The sequence below is a fragment of the Gymnodraco acuticeps genome, unplaced genomic scaffold, assembly GCF_902827175.1.
Source record: "Gymnodraco acuticeps unplaced genomic scaffold, fGymAcu1.1, whole genome shotgun sequence".
NCBI classification, from domain to species: Eukaryota; Metazoa; Chordata; class Actinopteri; order Perciformes; family Bathydraconidae; genus Gymnodraco; species Gymnodraco acuticeps.
Genome location: NW_022991436.1, coordinates 1594539 through 1614702, shown reverse-complemented (window position 1 = coordinate 1614702; position 20164 = coordinate 1594539). Strand labels below are relative to the sequence as shown.

Below are 20164 nucleotides of genomic sequence, written 5' to 3'. Positions count from 1 at the left end.
ATATATCACATATTTGCAACTAAATGATATATTAATTGAAACAAAACACAGTATAGACTGAGGAGTGACTCCCGTGGGGTTCATGTGTTTTCTTCACTCCGCTGGGAAACTGCTCTCATGTCAAGAAGCATCAGATCAGTGCATGCACTGCATCGTCCAATCAGTGAGCGATACACAGTAAGGGGGCGGGGCGAGTGGCTGAGGATTTCATCGAAGGATGGTCTGGTGGTTCCTCGGTTATCGCTCCTCCATTATCGTTCCTCGCTCCTCCGGCAAAAATAAGGCCATTGGGACGCTACTCAAGATGGCGCAGACAAATCAACTTCCGGTGAGACTGAGACCGATGAGCGAGGAAATAAAAAATAAGAGAAGTGAGAAGGGCCCTCTGTCACCTGCCGTCGAGAAAACCCTCTCGCTGGGGACTGAGACTGACTCGGATGTGATTGAGCATGTTTGACGTGTTACCACTAGCATACCGCACCGCTGTCGAACAACGCCGACACACCGTCCTAGTCTGATCCACAACTCGCACCCCATCATTGTTGTAGTCTACAGGGAACCCGAAATGTTCCCACACACCTGATTTAAAAGAAGCAGGTGGGTCTTCTAGCTCCTGTGTGTTGTGTGAACTCGCCATAGCTAGGCTACTAAATGTTCTTCTTCATATATTGTGTTCGTTTTGTTCTTGTTCTTCATTTGTTATTTACGGGCGGCTGGCTTTTAGGCGCAATGCCGCCCCCTGGATTATATATAGTGTAATACTGCACTGAGTGACAGACTTTTTTCCCACTCGTAAAAAAAGGCGTATTCGCCGTGTGACTGCATGTGCCGAACCGTGACGTCTGAACCGTGACGGTACGGGACGAATACGGATACCGTTACACCTCTACTTCCTAGACTTCCTTTAACCAAATATCTCTCAGAGGGGCGTGGGGAGTCTCACCTTATTTGCATCTAAAGTAACAGACAGAGAATCAGCACTTTTGAAACAGGGCTGAAACAGAGGGGTTTATGGGATGCTACAATGATATGTTGGTATTTGGAGCCAAACACTTCAGAGACATGTTTTGTATATATCTGAGACCTATAATATATTGATGAAAAACAGTATAATAGGGGACCTTTAACTCTACCTTCTGGTATCGGCTCGGCTCTGTTTCAACCTTAGACCAAGGGTTACTAAAAAAGTACCAGGTTTTTTCCACAATCTTTGTCAATGGAAAACCCAAAAAGAGTGTGTCCAGTAGAGTACAATGGTACCAAATCATGCAGTAGAATTGTGGATAGTCTAACCTTATATCTGTAGTAATGGGCCTATTTTAAATGAAGATATTTTGATATGTGACACCTCCATTAAAATGTAACAGCAATGAGTGGAAAGAAAAATAACTGTCTGCATTTTACACATACTTTTGTATGTAATGTAATTTTAGAGCTTCTGCTCCAAAACATTTAGAGTATTGAATGTTCCACTCAGGATTTTATTCTTGTCACGGCCTCTAAAGTACTCAGAAGCCGATGTTTGTTTCTGATTTATTTTATTGATGTCTGCTGATGAAGAGATGCTTCATTCAAGGCAGCTGAAATTCCTGTAAAATCAGCTCCTGGATGTTTTTTTCTACATTGCAGTTGCCATGGTCACAATGTCTAATAGTTGGACCATTATAAACAGCAAAAAAAAGCTGTTGGCTTTCTGGGTGGCAAACACATGCCACGAGCACCTTAGGTGTCAGCAATCACAGTTACATTGGTACTGTAGCTACAGCTTACTGGATTGGACAGTCTCCAGGAGGCTGTTTGACAGGATGATCACTTGTGTAGATGTCTTTGGTTTCTTTACTTCATTGAGACAAATCTAAAATAAAAGCTCCAACCTGATGTAAGTCATATCAATTTGTAGGATGCCTACAGTAAATAGACTCATACAAATTAATCACTAACAGATATGATGGTTATCATTATGGGGGATTTTAGGCAGGACTGAAACTCCCTCATCACCCCTACTTGCCTCCATGCCTGTCAGTTTAACCAAAAAGACCATCTACAACACATACATTGCTCACTTACTCTACCAACTCCACCAAGGGTGCTTTCTAACAAATAGCGTGTTTGCTGTCCTCAAACCAGTGTAACACTGATGCATTTTTTATTTTGTTTCGACAAGCAAGATTCGGTCTATATAACCCTTTACGCTAGCTAAACACATTTATTTCTGAAAAATTTAGCAAGAAAATGGAGAATATACTTCAACAGAATATATTAAGATCTCTGTAGTGAATTACTGTTGGGCATGAGCAGGAGGGAATATACAGTACATACAGTAAAGCACCAGATGATGGTTTCATAGACATTTTTTAAGGGTCACTCGGTTTACTGGCTGGAGGTACGATTGAAAAGCCTCAGTTATATGCGGCTGTGTTTACAATAAATGGAGAATTTTATCATTGATCTTCTTGATCTGTTGAATTTATAATGAAGTATATATCGTATAGAATCTATATTAAATGTCATTAAAGATGGCAAGGGAAAGGAAGTGACTTTGAAAGAGAGGACAAAGGGCACCCACAGGGCACCGGGGCTCACAGAAAGGGGATGATGAGAGAGATCTGTATCATCTACAATGGCCTACAGTCACCATATTTGTACCGAGTTGAAGACCTTAGTACTGAAACATATATATGCTGTTGACATGTAGTTCCAGCATATATCAAAGCATTACATTATTATTATTTTTGTTCTGAGTTTGAAAAAGCTATGTTATGAAAAGTTATGAAAAGCAATAACTAGCTGGTTAGATGTCCTACTTTCATGTAAGTTGGAATATGTTAACCCAATTATATATATATTTGTATATTATTTGTTATATTTTGGAGCACCTGTGCCTTTATTGAACACAATGTTGAAAGGGGGAGAGAGAGGGGATGAAACATGGTAAATGGTCAGATTCGAACAAGCCCCAATAAATGGTCAACCAGCCCTATAGTGAGCTATAGAAAAGCCAAACTTGCAAATGTGTTCATTTCAAATGGAAATAGAAAACTGTTAAAAGTTACAATTCTTAAATTGCTAATTATAATACTTTTCCATAATATAATAATATAGGAATTAATTTTGTTCGTCTTTGAATGAAAACATCCCAAGCATTCATGACTTGATGCCATGTTAATGATCAGACTCAAAATAACAATGTTATGAAATAAAGTAATTAAGTGATTTAGAATAAAACCAAGAATCTGTAATTCCTTACCCACAGAACATCTGGATGTTGTAGAGTGTCGGGTCATCCTCCAGAGGAGCCAGCTGCTGGAGACACAGCTGCTCACACCCGCCGTTAAACCCATCGGAGCAGTCGATGCCGATGTGGTGGTCGTAGCACCCGGTCCCATCCTTCATAGGACTCAGCCCTGGAGGACACTGTTGGAGGAATACTGTTTTAAATGACTAATGATAGCAATTACATATTTTACTACATTCTTAGAGCTGCTTAAACTGTGAGAAGCTGCCACATGAACACTAATCCCAGATGGGACAGGTAAACAGACCAGATAACATCTGCGCCACAGAATGTAAACACTCAGATTTCTATTCCTATTAGTGCAGCCTGTATGAGCACTGAGCTTAGTCTGTAAATGTGCATATTGCAAAAAGTACAATTAAAACAGTCTAAATGACAACACTAGGCTGCAAAAGTAGAGGCAAAGGCATAGGCTTTTTTATCAGTGTTGAAACAAAGTGCACACTATGTTTTGTTTCATTTTTTTTGTGGGGGGGGTATGGCTTGTTACTAGACAATGTTGGACTATGGCTGAGTGAAGCACAAGTTGTGCAGGTTGAAAGATCAGGGGATCCACTATCCACTTTTCAGTGTTTAATACAGTTTGGTTGAAAACACAATTCTGTTTCTGTACATTTTGGACATTCCAAAGCCTACATTTATTTGAAAAGAATGATGCAAAGATCAAGGGACTGTGTGCAGTCAATTTGCAGACAAAAGTCCGGTAAATGTAATGTCAGCACTGGACAACAAACTATAGTTAATGGGGAGATTGACAAAGTTATTCAGATACATTCACCATAAATATGTGTAAAGAAATATGGCAACCCATCCAGTGGTTCTAGAGGTAAATGCATGTCCTACAAGGGTTACATTTTGTTTTTTATTTGGGTGAGCTCTCTATTGACGTTAACTGGAATTGCATTAGATCCACCTATCCAACCCTTTCCATCAACCAAATTTGCCATCTCTACACCAATAAAACTGATAAAATAAATAAAATGATACGTTTCAGAAGTCATCAAGTGTATTAAGTGTTCAATACATTGTGATATTGCGATGTCTTAACAAAGTAGCAGTGCACTTCTTCTGCCCCAGCTGCTCTCATTTCACATACAGCCACAGTAGGTATGTTACTGCAAAAACCATACCCAGTTCTCACAAAGGGAGTTTTAAAGTTGTATCGTGTATATGCTAGACAGGAAATAGACTTTGCATATCACTGCCATTTGATTATTTACTGTGGCACAGGGAATGACAAGAACAGTGATGAAATGGCAGACAACCAGTGTCATTTATAATGAAACCCTTTCAAAGGACAAACTGCAGGTTTACAATTCCTGTACAATCCAGATAGGACTGTCTTTCTTTTTGATGAGTAAGAAGATTACATTCATTTGTTTGGAAATGTGTAAAACAACAAAGAGTGTCGTACATTCACTTCAAATATTAAAATAAACAGCTACATCCTGACGTTCTCATGGAGCCATGGACAACTTCTTAATTGAAATGCATTCTGTGCTGGGGTGACTGCACAAAAGAGCTGTGAGACCTGACTTCACCCCATTTCCCTTCTTCAGTATTTCACAGGCAATTTATTTCACAGACGTGTCAGGTCAAATTCACATTATGTTTTCTGTCAGCTATTACTTCAAAGGAAACTTTGATGGAGTGCATTTTAACAAGCCAACGCACCCTCTGAACAGCGACTAGGCAGCTGGTTTCCCATAAGCGCTGAGGAATCGGCAACTGCTTATTTTTTATTATTTAGGCATATCATTCTTCAGAGGGTTAGGGCTCATGTAGCTTGTAAAGCTTGAATGATTGTTGTGGATTCCAATACTGTGGTGCAGTGTACCTTTGTTTTAGTTGGTATAGAACTTTAAAATGTGTTTTCAGTGGCATTGCAACACTGAAGTTCTTGAGATCTCAAAAGGTACGACTTGTATAAAATAACTGAGAAAGCCACGTTTTTTTCTTAAAACATTTATACATTTTGATCTTCCATTAAATGCAGGCATGGGTTTGAGGAAGTCCTTGCTTTACTTGATTTATATCAGCTTCCATTTATGCTTTATGATACTGGCTTACTTATCATATGTTTTGCAACCAGATTACTAGTGACATCCAATCACATTCATATAAGTGTTGAACGTGGCCAAAACAACTTGATGTTCATCATTATTAAAGTATAAGCAACACATATTTGTTCTGTTTCACATTACTTTCTATTGAAGCTCATGTGTTGCACAAGTTCAAGTGTGTGTTTCCTGTTTTGTTGATTCACATGTGTTCAACTTCGACCCATGGGATATGCTTGATTGGAAATAGAGACGTAATTATTTGTGCCGTGTTATATTGCTACATTGAGTACATAACCATACTACATGACTGCGTTTACATATTGTAATCACTCTGATCAATATGTAGTCATTACCCGCCTCAGAAACATTACTTTACATCCTTTCTCTTAGCTGAGTTCAAGGCTCTTTTGTAGGACAGAAATGTGTCACCTTCATTTGATTCTGCTGACACTGTGGCATTCAGGGATGTAAAGCAGATAGGTCTCCCACCCTTTTACAGTTAGAACTACTCAAAAAGTGTGAAATCTGTTAAGAGATAGCAATTTTCCCCATACATGACTTATGGCGTAGCAAATTTCAATTTCCTTGCTACCCCATATACTTTATGGGTTAGATTAACAGAGGCTCATCAAATGAACTCCCGGAGGTCGAAAGGACATTTGATTGTAGTCCTAAGTACATTACATATGGAAGGAAAGGAAACTCCGGAGGGCGAAAAGATGAAGGCTTACAGTAGATGTGTGGTGTACTACAATAGATCGATGACTAGCCGACAGGTAAAAGTGAAGGACAGAATGCTTGTGAATAATTCTACTGTAGCTGGCGAGACAGATCAGTCATGGCTTTTTGCATGTGTCCTCATTTCAGGGAAAGGAAGAACAGGTTGAATTAAATAGAGCTTTAAAGAAACTGTGTTCAACAGGGTTTCATTTGACAACAAGAAATAAGTTATTCCGTGCAATAACCCAAATGGCAAGATTAGTAGACAAGTGAAAGACTGGCCCCAGAAAGCAGGTTATGCAACGTGATGGATTGCTGAAGAGAGTCCACAAAGCTATTTAAAGGAGGGAAAGCAGATGTATGGCTGGAATATTTACTGTACTACTAGGAGCGTAAATGATGAGCAGGTGTGTAGCATTGTTTAGCTAGTGTGGCGATCAGGTGACTAAAAAAGGCGTAACATAGTGATGAAATCTAACGTGGTCTGGAAAGTTCAAATAAAATGCAGGGCCAAACAAGTTAACAGTAGTGAGACACGACAGGGGTCCCAATGACCTCACTCGTTGGCTAACATCAGTGTTGAACAATTTCGATGTAAAAGGATCTAAATGTGGTCTTATGTGTGTTTTTGGGACAGTGAAAATGTCACTGTCCCTATTGCTTGTATAGTTTTATTAGACTGTGGTGAATAGTGTTGTAGCAATTTATCATTAAGTCTAATTTAATCGTAAGTATTACTGTAACTTAATTATCTGTTTATTTCCCACTGATTGAATTCACATCTAGCCTCTAATTTCATCTTCCTTAGAACAAACCAAAGTCTGTCTCTACAACCATTGGTTTGTAATTAACATGTATGTAAGTTTCAACCGTCTGGTCAACACTTCTTGTAATGTAAATTGCATAGCTGTATGTAAGTTTCAACCGTCTGGTCAACACTTCTTGTAATGTAAATGTGCTTGCTGAAGACCTTCCCCTTCCCTCCTTCTGGAGTGTATAAAGTATTGGTATTTTATTTGGATCAAAGGTCTGGTGCTGGCTTCTTGGTGCGAGACTCTGTCCTTTCGGCTGAAATAGATTAACTCTGTTAAATGCTTTTTGACTTGTATTGACTTTATTAAATAACACAACTTTGCTTTAAACTTCTATTATTTGTTAATTTCTTGCCAACCAGGTTGTTAGGGTTAGGTGTGGAAGTGGAAGTGGAATTTCCTCCACAAACAGTAGAGAAAAATTGCTACTTTGCAGAATGAGTAGGGTCTATCAAATATTGTTGCAGCTATACATTTACATTGGCTCAGGCTATTATGAATCTAAAAACGTCCTAAATGCAAGGACAGACTCCCATTTATTTTGATATTTAGGTATTTAAAGAAACTACATTTGAATGATTTAGACATTCTCAATGTTTGTCAGTCCAAAAACCCAAATATTTAAAAGTTGGTTATTTAATTTTGTATCATAAAGGAAGTGTTCTGAATGTATAATGCTGTCTAACAGCAATTAAAGTAATAGGATATGATTGATTATAGAACTGCTATGATATATATACCTTAAAAAGTAAAGATTTTGGGATCATTTGTATTTGTGGTGACATGAGTACAGAATGGGGACACGCGTATATTGAATGACCATTTATTGCTCCTTTGGTGAACGGATATTGATTTTGCCAGTCTTTAAGGGACCTTTGAGACAAAAGGTGTATTAGCTGTAATGCAAAGAGGACACAAGCCATTGAATTTCTTAAAACAGGTACGGCACAGAGTATTTAAATTACTAGTACTCAATACACGTTTAGATATATGGTGCAGACTGAGAGGAATTTGTATCGACAGGTCGCTGCAGTGTATCTTGCCAACACAGATAGCTTGAGATATTGACTTCCATAATAGGCTTCCGACATGCCGGAATAGCGATAACTCTGGGCCTTCTTCCAGTTGTCCGTAGGATGATAATCATTAAGAATATGCGCCTGCCAGAGTCTTTGTCTGTGGATTGTTATCCCTCGAGATTTCCACAAATATGGTAAATAATCCTTGGTAAATCATTGATAATCCTCTGTATAAAACCACTTCCCAAGTGAACAGTCCTATCCTTCAAAATGTAAGATGATTAAAAAACGTATCCTGGTATTTTTTAGTAAGTATGTGGCTTTGGTGGAATGCTTTTAATAACTCAGCATGACTGAATTAATGAGAAAAAACACTGATTGTCACAAAAGTCATGGTGTAGGGCAGGGGTCGGGACCGTAACCAGTGGCACACTAGGAATAAGTGTGCAAAATATTTCAATTGTATTTTCGGATCCTGAACGAGACCGCCGCCAGAGCGCGTCTCCCTGTTACCTGCAGAAGGAAGCCATGCACTCAACGCAGCCCCGCTCTCTTTAACTTGACTTTCTGCCGCTTTCCTCCGTGGTGCAGTGCTGATCGTTTCACCACAGAGGAAAACACTTCACAAATTGCAGTACCCATAAGGAGCTGTACAAATGCCGCAGTTTTTGCGTGGCTGTGTCTTTAGTTGAAAGCCCAGTGGCGATCTGCTCATCTCTTATCGAAATAATATGCTACACCGGGGCGGACTGGCCATCTGTGTTCTGGAGAATCACAGAACAGACGGTCGTCCTTATTATTATTATGCCGTTTAACCAAATAACCAATTAATTAAATGTGTTTAAACGGCATCATGTAAGTTGCGCTGACATGTGAAAGAGGTCCACACACTGCTGCTTCCCCGCAGCGAGGCTCCTCCCGCCCTCCTGTTGACAGTTCACGAGCTTCGAGCTCTTCACAATTCACAATCGTCGGCACACTTATCACAATTTTTTTTTTTTTAAATGGCACTTCATATCAAAAAGGTTGCCGACCGCTGGTGTAGGGAGTCACCACATCTGCAGATAGTGATTATAGGTGTTTTTTTTGTATATGGCTAATAGATGATGTATTCACATTAAATAAAGGGACACGTGTCTCTATTCTTTTTTTATATCATGCTTCCCATCCAAAACTAACTTTGATTTTATATCTAACATAATGAAATAACATGGAAATCTTTGCTATGGACTTAACCTTGATTCAATCCCCACCTACCACTGACCACCCCCCTCCCCCCCTATTTTCTGTTTTGTTTATCTCTTTTTGTATTTCTTTGTTATCTATTTTTATTTATTTTTTCTCTTGTCTTTATTTTTCTTAACTCTCTGTCAAAGCGTCTTTGAGTTTCATGAAAAGCGCTATAAAAGTCCCATGTATTATTATTTATTATTATTACAAGTAAAGAAAATACACTTTGAAAAAATGCCTGTATTTCACATCATTATACATCAATAAGGGTTCAGAAGTTAAACCTCTAAAAGCTTTAAGTAGTAAAAACTTCAGATATAACATGTAAAAAAAGAAAGCTTTTAAAACGGGCAGGCCTTTGTTTGTAGTAAAGTGCTGCACAATTTAAAAAGCTTTGAATGACCGCTGCAGAGAACTGAATTCAGACAGGTGCAGAGTAACAAACAATAGCAGAGACCTTCTTGCCTGTCAGTTCTGGACTTCCAACCTTTCAATATGAGGTCAGACATTGACATAATAAAGCCTTTAGAATTCTCTCAAAAGCTGTTTTTAGCAACTGTATCAGTCCGTTTGCCCAAAGTGTAAGAAAGTAGGGCTCAGGAATTCATCATCCTTTATCACTTTCTTGATAACACATTCTAAAGTAGAATGAAAAGAGTGATTGTATTGATCTATGTCCCTGTTCATCTTATCAGAATCTGTAGTCAAAAGTGTTAGTGTAGCATTGACAGTATATATCTGATTCTGCAACCAACCGGGAAGAGCATTTTTCATCCACGCAGGACACTGGATAATGACCGTCCACTGACACTAGCAAAAGGGTTTTTGAAGGCAAAGTAATCATCATTAATCTTAGACCATTTAATAACTGGACAGTGAGTGAGAGTCTGCTCGACTGTAGAAGACGAAGCAGTACAAAGCTCTGGAAAACCCCTTGAACTTAATCCTGTTTCTTAATGGAGATACATTCCTGCACCACTTGTGAGGCTTAAGGGAATCAGTACTCTGCTATTGCCAACGGCATCAAATCCCTGTGGGAGCATTTGGATAAGCTATGCACTTTTAAAATATGTCTGATAGGCAGATCCGTGCAGAAAAGCAATGATTGAGAGCTGGTAATAAAAGGTATTGCATTTACTCTGGAAGTACTAATCACTATCCAATCGGTTCCCCATCAAGAAATATGGACTTTTTTTCACGCTATATAAATTCAAGCTAAATTTTACAAACCATTCATGCTTAAAAACGTAATTTAATCAAGGAGTGTGTTCTACTTACTAAATGGCTACTTTATATATATTATAGTGCTTTTAATATACATTATGAAATGACTGAAGGACTGTCTGCTGTTGTTTTAGAATGGCAAGTAAAACATTATTCAGAATAATATGTCCTTTGTTCATATTTATACATGCATGACATTTTTTCAATTATTGTATTTACTTTATGGTGATGTCTCCCTTGTTTCTGAATATGTGCATTGAAAAGGTCATATCAAAAGCACCTTAAGTGTTTCCACTGTATTGCAGTTGTTTATAACTTTTGTGTTTGGGGGCCTGTGAGAATTCAGCTGATAATGTTGTTTTGTTTTATTTAGAGATTGGCCTCACCAGATAAATTACAGCACTGCATACTTGTTTAAATGCCTACAGCAACTTAAATGTACATGGACAACTTTTGGCCCTGTGAATAATAACTTTAAACCAAAAAAAGGAGAATTGTGTTTTTAGGGCCTAAGTCAGGGGTGTTCAACTAAAATTCAACGAGGTCCAGTTAGAGAAAATGTCCTCATGCAAAGGTGAGGAAAAAAAAAAATGTCTAAGTTACTTTATGAATTAGTGTGATATATATTGAAGCAGCCTGTAGCTTTATCAACGTCTGCATGTAATCAACAACTGACTGCCAATCAAATAAAGAAAGTACAATTCAAAAACAACAATATTTATTGTCAATTAACATTGAACTATAGAGATATACAGTAAATACTGTGGATATGTGTAATGTTCCTCTCGGGCTGCATTTAAAAATAAAATAGAGAAAATAAATAAAATAGCTTTTGAAAATATGTGCATCTTAAAAGTGCTTAATTTTAGATAAATAAAATAAAGTGTAGCAGCAGCTTGAGTTTCCCTTTTCTTTGTTAACCGTTTCACATCATGACTTAACAGTTTCAGCCGATTATAGAACAATATCAGTCTTTACACATCATAACAATTGAACAGTTTAAAGTTTCTCTTTCTTTCCCTCTTATATTGCAGTCCCTCACTCACTTTTTTTGGTTCAGTGTGAGAATTGAGCTGGAGCTTGTCCTGCCAGGAGTTTAAATCTGGGCTGAAATGGTGTCAGGGCCATTCTCATACACATGCAGGTGCTCATTGGTTAGCCTCGGTTAGCCTGGAACGATATTTAGTTTTAATTTTGATCCTGGTGGACTGATCATATCGGGCTCTGAGACTGCTTATTTTGTGTGACCTCAGTTCTGACTTGAGAGGGAATGTTTGGTGAAACACTTTGTGTTTTGTCTCATAGTTGCGTTTTGGCACTTTTTAATGAGCGCCACGGTCTCTGAATGAGACACGCTGGTTCTGTGCTCCCAGTGGGCAGGATGAACATGAACGAGTCCGTCCACTCAGGGTTAAAAGCTCTGTTCTCACTGTCCACTTCCAGTCTTTCAAGATCCTTTGTAATTTTTGAATGCTGACTCACACAAATGAGTATGATTAAAGTTTTTGGATTAAACGTATTAACAATGTTTCTTCTGATAGGAGTGTCTGATCAGAAAACATTATATTTAAGGCAACAGCAAATTACATATTTAGTATTTTAGTTTGGAGGATGCTCTTTCAGAGATAGGAAATGTATACTGTACCGTGTTTGTTTTTATACATCTAAACTGGACAAGATGTATCCCAACCATGCTTAGCTTTGTTAAATCCATTTGTCTCTTGTCTAAATCAACATAGTTTTTACGGGATGAAAGCTGTGTTTTCCTCGATGGCAAAGCGCAGTATTTATCCTCTGCAACACTTGCATAACCATGTACAGTAAATCCAGGTCCTGTATAATTTCAAGCAATAATGAAAAAGATCCATGCATAGCATTAAAATGCTTATTGACAGAAACATCAAATACATAACTTGGGTGATGTATTTGCCAGAACTTTAAAACGTTTTATCTGCACTGCAGCGAAAGTTATCTATGCCAAAGACGCCTGAGAAATCAGAATGTTCAGCCTAAAACATGATTCCATTATCCTTTATGTTACCTAATAGAGAAAGATGTCTTTAGAGAGTCCTGCATCGGCCGGTGTGATGAGATAAGCAGCGCGTGTTAAAGGTCAGCTTATCCCAGAGTTCTCAGCTCCTCACTCTGGTCTCCTGTGGATGTTATGGTGAGCTCAGTGCGAAGAAGCTTGGACATTAAGTAACCTTGAGAGCAAAGTACAAAAAGCACAACTGGGAGGGAGCTGAGGTAAAATGGACACGCTGAAACTGAAGACTACTACACGTTATTTTCATTTACTCTAACCCTGGAGTTGTTAGTGTTATGTCAGTATCACATAATCGGACACTTTCTGTCTACAATTTCAGAAACATGAGGTTTTCCTTTCAGAGAAGGTTCACTTTAAATGATTGGTAAAAACTGTCTTTACTTACAGATGAAAACATTATGACTGTGAGGAGAAAACCTAACAAAAAAGGCTACATATTACTTTTAAAAAGACAAGAATGATGTACTGTATACTGTAAGGAAAAGCAAACGTGGAATCTGAGTTATGTTTTTGTGAACTAATGAGATAGGGTAGCTTTTCTGTCATTTCCACACTGTTTGGTCTACAGGGAACGAGACTTGTCCTCATGTTATCTGAGGTAACAAAGTCCATTAGAGTCGGGGGAGTCTACATTAGACAGAAACTACCACACTGAGAAACCTGTAAGTAAACATATCTCATAGCTGGTTACTGAAATATAGGCAACAACTGTAAATATGCTAACTTTTTGATCATGTATACGTCCTAAAATGCTTACAATCAGCTGCACTTTCAGTTACGCAATTGTTAACAATCAGTTAAGACATTTAGCAGATTCCACATTTGTTGGTATATTTTGTTAATTTTATAAATACATGTATCTACATAAAATATCTGATCGATATCCCTAATTAAATGCTTTTCCAACATGTATGTACATTTCTAGAAGTAGTAACCAAACATTTCTAAATGCCAGGCCATGTAAACTGCTGTATTATTAATGCGCTAAGCCTAATTAAAACATGCTTTATTTCCTCAGGGACCCTGTAGTATGATTACTAATGAGATGAATGTATCTCTATACTACAGATAATACTTTACTGCCTCATCTTTGATTGATGTTTTGATCTAGCGTCTTTCAAGAAAACAAATGTGTGTAAATAAAACCAGATGATAATGAATACATGTGTTAATCCTTGATTTATTTATGTACCACTTTACCCTCACAGTTACCCTAATGTAGCTTCATGTTGATGTCATCTAAACACAGATGCTATATTATATTAGCTATATTAAATACAAATGTTTTTGTGAATAAAGGACACAAATAAATTGCACTCAACATTTCTCCCAAAAACTATGTACCCTACAGTGTTTGATGTTCAGCAGATGCATCTATGAACCCTTTCGAGTGTGAACACACGCTAACATAAAGGACCCGAGGAGAGAAAACATCATTTGTGACAATCTAATGTGCTCCTATTCCTCTTCAGGGCCGAGGTCTAGCTACTGTATATCTCTGCCAGGTATCGGCTACGCTCAACACTGCTTAGAGTCCTAAAATGTGATCCCAGTCAAGATTGTTTTTGCTGCCTGAGGGGAAGTACACCAATACACAGCAGGAGGAAGAAGTGCTTTGGCTTGCAGCACTTTTTTTATTTAAAAAACTCATGCTGTAGTGTATGTCATGTGTATTTCATGTTGTATAATGCTTTGGACTAGCATTATGATAATGTGGGCTTTTGCAAAAGGTGACATGATCTGGTTTGGAGCATTGCCAAGTGTAAAAAGTGTTATAAATAAATACTTCGGTGTATGAGTGATGCTTACAAGATTGCTAACAAGTACCTCTTCTTTGTGGGTTTATGGCTGTTGGTAGAATTGTTTGACACTATCAAATGTTGTAATTTGCTGTAATATGCAAATAGCTTACGCAACTGTTTCACCTTTTGGACAATGCCATTTTTAAAGCCAATTTAAAACCTGAACAAGCAGTTCTTTATAACATAACAATTATTTAGCTATGGCTTGGAAAAATGTAAAATATATACCGAAAACATAAATAAATGAATACTATGACTAAATGGGTAAAGGCACATAAAAGAACAGTCTGGTTAGTCAGAAAATCTCTTCAGTGTTTTGCAGCATTTAAAACAAGGAAAATACACTTCATTAATCCAATATGACATTATTAAAAATCAAAGATGATATCTAATCCTATACCACCATATTGATACATGTCCCAGCCCTAGATGAGACTTTTAGCAAGAGCAGTGGTTGCAATATTATTTTCTTTAGACTCAAGTACAATAACTGAAACGTAAACATTTGTTTAAGGCATATCTTAGCCAATCAGTGACGAAGTTTCATCAGTTAAACATGCAACACCCATGTTTTGACTTGACAAAACAAAGAGTGTCATCTAATGGAGAGCACTGCCCTTTGTAATTATTAAAGACAATATATAAAAGACATGGATACACCTGCAAATAAACACTATAAAGACATTGCAAGTTTCAAACCCAATAGGTAGAAGTATTTAATATAACTTAAGACATACAAAGTGTCCAAAGTGTTTATATACAAAATATGTGAATCTAACTAAAAATGCAGATACACAGTACCGTAGCAGCATTAATCATGCAGTCACATTACTAACTCTGTACAGACACCTGTCTTTTTTCCACCGTACAGTTAATTAGGAGCAAATACAACAATAACTGCTGCAAACCACACTAAACAGCACTAATGATCAACATCGCCAGTGTACTGCAGGTTTATATATCGCTGTACAAGCTGTTTGCAAGGCGCCCAGCCAATCTCGTCATTCCATCCTGGTGGCAATCTGGGTTGTTAACAACATTCTTGTTTTCCACCATTTTACAGAGGAGAAAAGTGACAAGACGAAGCTAATTAATCCAACAATCATCCCGTGATTATTATTATTATTATATTATTATACTTCCCCGCTGCCTCTCCCCAGGAGTGCAATATATCAGCGAGACGGAACAGGTCAGTCAGTGCACCAGTCGACTCTCGCACCAGGAAAGATATTAAGCGCAGACAGGACAGCTACTGGCAGCACGGACTCAGACAAGGTGTTAATTGATTAGGGTGGAAACGGAGCGCTGGGGCCCAGCCAGTTTACCACCATGATTAGATTGATGAGAGGCTCATTTATAAGCTCGACAGTCACACGATAATTACTAAAACACACAGTAATGTATGCAGCTACAGCTGGGAGCGGTGATGGACAGGACCGGGAAGCGAGTATGTGTGGGTGCAGATCAATGATGCTAAGAACTGGTTGTTATTAGATAAACGGCATTATAACTGCATGTCTCATTCAGAAAGATCAATTTAGGAACTAAGATACAGTAAGCTACAGGATAAGACATTTGAATAATTAAAGGTCACCTATTGTGCAAAATCCACTTTTCATGTATTTTATACATAAACATGTGTCTCCTCTGTGTAAAGAGATTCTGAAAGTTTCCGGAAAAAAGATTCACTCACTTTTTGTCCTGATCCATTTCTATAAAAACCTGTCTGAAAATGAGCTGATCAGATTTTGGCCACTTTATGATGTCATAACAAATTTTTGGCTTGTGTAACTATTAGCCAATCAGCAAGCAAGGTAACCCCCCCCCCACCTTATCACCTGAATCTCCTCCTAGAGCACCATTGTGTTCTTTTTAACCAAATATCTCTCAGAGGGGCGTGGGGAGGGGCTCCTTATTTTCATCTAAAGCAGGGGTGGGGAAATGATTGACCTCTGCTTAAAAAAAACTAAAATCACAGCCCATTCATTTGGCCTTTCTTTCATGCTGTGCAAAGACAAAGCAACCTCTGAATCCAGATATCTCACCATGACTCGCGCATGCATGCACGTGCACGGTGTGGCATGACCACCAAAACAGAAATATATGGACACAAGATGTTTGCAAATGTATTTAGTTTCCTATCCATGTGAACATGATTTAAGTGGAGGGGGGGACCTAACCTCCTCTAGGGGGGTCCGGGGGGCATGCTCCCCCGGGAAGATTTTTTTTTTTTTAAATGTTGAAGTTAAAAGCATCAATCTGGTGCACTTTGAGAGCACTATGAAGAGATCTATGGATACATCTTTCAACACCCATATGAAACAGAACTGTAAGCAGATTTACTTTTTCTTTATGGATATTTTATAAATCACACCCCTTTCAAACTGTATTCTTGTTTATTAATAACAACTTTTTTTTACTGTGATATAGTATTTTATACCTGTTTACTTTATTCTCTTATTTTTGTATAACTATAATGATCATATAAAGATGTGCCTTTACCTCACTGGTTGGAGAAACAGCTTCTTATATTCATTAGCATAGCAAGCTAACCAGATGCTAATAACAACAAAGTTATTGACTGTATGATTAGTATGACAGATGAGCAGATCGCCACTGGGCTCTCAACTAAAGACACAGCCACGCAAAAACTGCAGCATGTGTACGGCTCTTTATGGGTACTCCAATTTTTGGAAGTGGCGAAGTGACGATCTGGTGCTCTCTGTCAGAACTGTAATATACGGCCCGGGGGCCGGAGGTTCCCCACCCCTGATCTAAAGTAAAAGACAGAATCAGCACTTTTGAAACAGGGCTGACACAGAGGGGATTATGGGATGCTAGAATAATCTGTTTGGTATTTTGAGGCCAAACACTTCAGAGACATGTTTTGTCTGTATAATATATTGATGAACAACAGTATAATAGGGGAACTTTAAATCAGCATATATTCAATGAGTATACCCAACTTTTAAATGTTGGTTGTAGCCACTCAATCTACACCTTAATCCTTTAGACTCACCTGCTTCTCCCAATCAATGTATCCCTCTTTGTGATTGATAATTGTGTACATTCAGTGCCAGATTGACATGAATACAAGTGCAATTCCAATTCCATTCAATTTGTGGCTGCTTTCTGTGTGTAATTACTGTCTGATTTGCCAAGGCAGCAGCAGATGCGTCTTGGATTGACTTCTACGAAAACTCAGTGAATGAAGAAGAATGCAGTCCAGGGCTGGGAAGAGATCACATCGCTTAAAAAAGAGATTGTAAGTAGAAATACTTGTAAAGACTGATCATCAAAACATTTACTGAGGCTTCAGTCCTGCTTTTAAGTGATGTTAAGTGCTCATTACATTCCAACGTAGCCTCAATGGCTTAGTTATATTATTAATGGAATACGAGTCATTAACCAGAAATAGAAATGAGGAACATGAACAAGCAATGAAAAAAGGGACGTAAGATGAAAAAAAACAAAAAAAAAACAGCTGAAATGGGACAGAGAAGCTCAGCTCTGAGTGCAACAGGTGAAGACAGGACGGCTTTGATTGATGTCTCATTAGAAAACCGAGGTAAGGGCAGCCGAATGCAACTGATGACTTATCAAAATAATGCAATTGCAAGCCTGTTCATGCAGTTCATAAACATGAAGTATAACGAGCCGTTGAGCAGAATACCAACTCCCTATATATTTGCTGCTATCCCTGCTCACTGTAAAATATCTGCTTCTGTTTTTTATTGGTTTGAATACTTGAAAAAAACGTGTGTGCATCCCTCCATGAGACACAATCCATAAATGGAGAACATTCTTGATAAATCAAAGTAGATGGCCATGTTTAACTGCACACTGTATCAAAACATCTGTTTACAAACTCTCATTAACTCATGCAATATAATGCAAGACTTATGTATCCGGTATTGTGTCGAGAACTTCCTGAAGTAGTAAAGCTTTTTAATGTATACATTAAACTTGGATTATACTTCATAAATAGTATACTAAATGTGCAATATTTTAAACACTTAATTTAAAATAGTTGTTGCTGTTGTAGAATGTGAGTTTAGCTATAATCCATTCAAAATGTTTATTTCTGTTAAAAGGTATGCATAAAAGAAAATCATAATTTAAAGCTAACACAGGGTGAGTAATTAAAAATAGGTAATTTTGCAGGTGAAGTATTTCTTTAATATATTTAAATGATGTCCCCAGATACAGTGTTTTGTTGTGCACTCATTGTTCCTTTTAATATGTGTGTGATTAGCAGATGCAGAGGATATTATTCAAACTGATTTAAAGTGTGCTAACTCATCATAACTCACAACTCCATCCAACATTTGCAATATTGTCCCTTCTTATATGTTAACATAGTACTAAGTATGAAGAAAAAGCTGACTTGCTAGTCCAAATCAGATAACAGGCCAATCTGTAAGAAAGTCCAGGATAAATGTGTCCCAAACAAGACACAATATGCATAGTTTCTACACTTTCTGATAAGTAAAAACAGTTTTGTTGTTCTGTAGTGGCAACAGCAGCATGCAAAAGATCAGAGTAAGTGCATATTGCTCTGTGATTTGTTGTGTATATACACTGTGAATATAATTAAATTCTGGGATTATTCTTGGGATGAATTTCCTTAGTGGTTAGAGTGGAGCTTAGTGGATGTTTAACATGCTCACAGGGAAGGAAATAAAACATGACGATAAATAATTAATGAAATACAAAAGACAATTATTTAAGGATTACTAGAGCTGCGGCTAGGGGAGACTGCATCATCCCATTTAGGAAAAGTGCATTCAGCCAGGCTGTCTTTTCATTCCACGCATCCCATCAATGGAATTCAATACCACAACCAATAAGAGAATCCTCATCCTACTACACATTCAAGCACAGTCTTAAAAAGTGGCTCATTAATAATCAACAGTGTCAGCACTCATGTGTGGGTGTCGGTGTTAGTATGGGAATATTGTGCACATTGTGAATGTTTTATTTATTATCATGACTTGCTCTTATCTGTATTCAGTGACGTCATCTATTGTAAATATGTACATTTTGTATTTATTTTTATTTTTGGTATAACAATGTCGTGGTATTTGTATTATTGCTTTTAGGATGTCAATTACCATCTGGCAAAGGGACTATCGGTGAAAACTAGCCTTTTGGCTAATTTGAGTACTTTTACATGTTTGTAATATGTTGATTAATGTACACTGTCCCTTGTTTTAAATAAATAAATTCAATTCAAGCATTAGCAATACATCTCTTTACTGTTTATTTCTGGATTGTGTAAGACTCATTTCAGAGAGAAGAAAGTGTGTTTTTTTCCTGATGCTTTTGGCAAGGAAAAGCAGCCCATTAAGTGCTAGTGAGCACACTTTTTTTTAAAAAAGCATCCAGTAATTAATTTCGTAAAACAAACATTACTACACCATACCTTGACTTTTATGTGCTTTCCAACACGATGTAAAAGCAGTGGGAAACAGTTGTGTTAACTTGATAAATCATATTCAAATGCCCATGAGACTTCAAAGCCCTGGCTCTAAATCTCCTCTCTGTCATCTCTCGGTACAGGATGGAAATTGATAGATATTTTAGTCTCTGACCAGTGCAATGTAATTGCAATTCTGCAGCCTAGTTTCAGACTGTGTATGAAGTCATTTTAGATAGCGGACAATATTACGAAGGACCAATTATACCTACAAACAATGGGAGATATTTCTGACCAGAACAGGCCATGATTGTCCGCCGCTTTTATGTAAGAACAAATCCATTTGTTTGTGACATGTACAAGCCCACAGGAAATAAATAGGTTGTTTTCCAAAACTAAGCATTTTAAAAGCTCAGAGGCTCAATTGTATAAGCTGAGTACCAACGTCTGATATTAAAGAAGCGTATGTGCAGCATAGCTGTTTAAGATTTAACTTGAAGTACACATAGATATTCAAAATAGGGAGTATTCAA

At 37.7% G+C, this 20164-nt stretch overlaps 1 protein-coding gene across 1 annotated transcript in view; it reads right to left on the bottom strand.

Moving 5' to 3' along the window:
* astn1 (astrotactin 1) overlaps nucleotides 1-20164 on the bottom strand; it is a gene marked incomplete at its 3' end in the record, with an annotated part of 248725 nt that overhangs the window by 60366 nt on the left and 168195 nt on the right. The window contains 1 exon segment of the mRNA XM_034196281.1: nucleotides 3248-3414. Within this exon segment, the coding sequence (XP_034052172.1) occupies nucleotides 3248-3414 (167 nt within the window).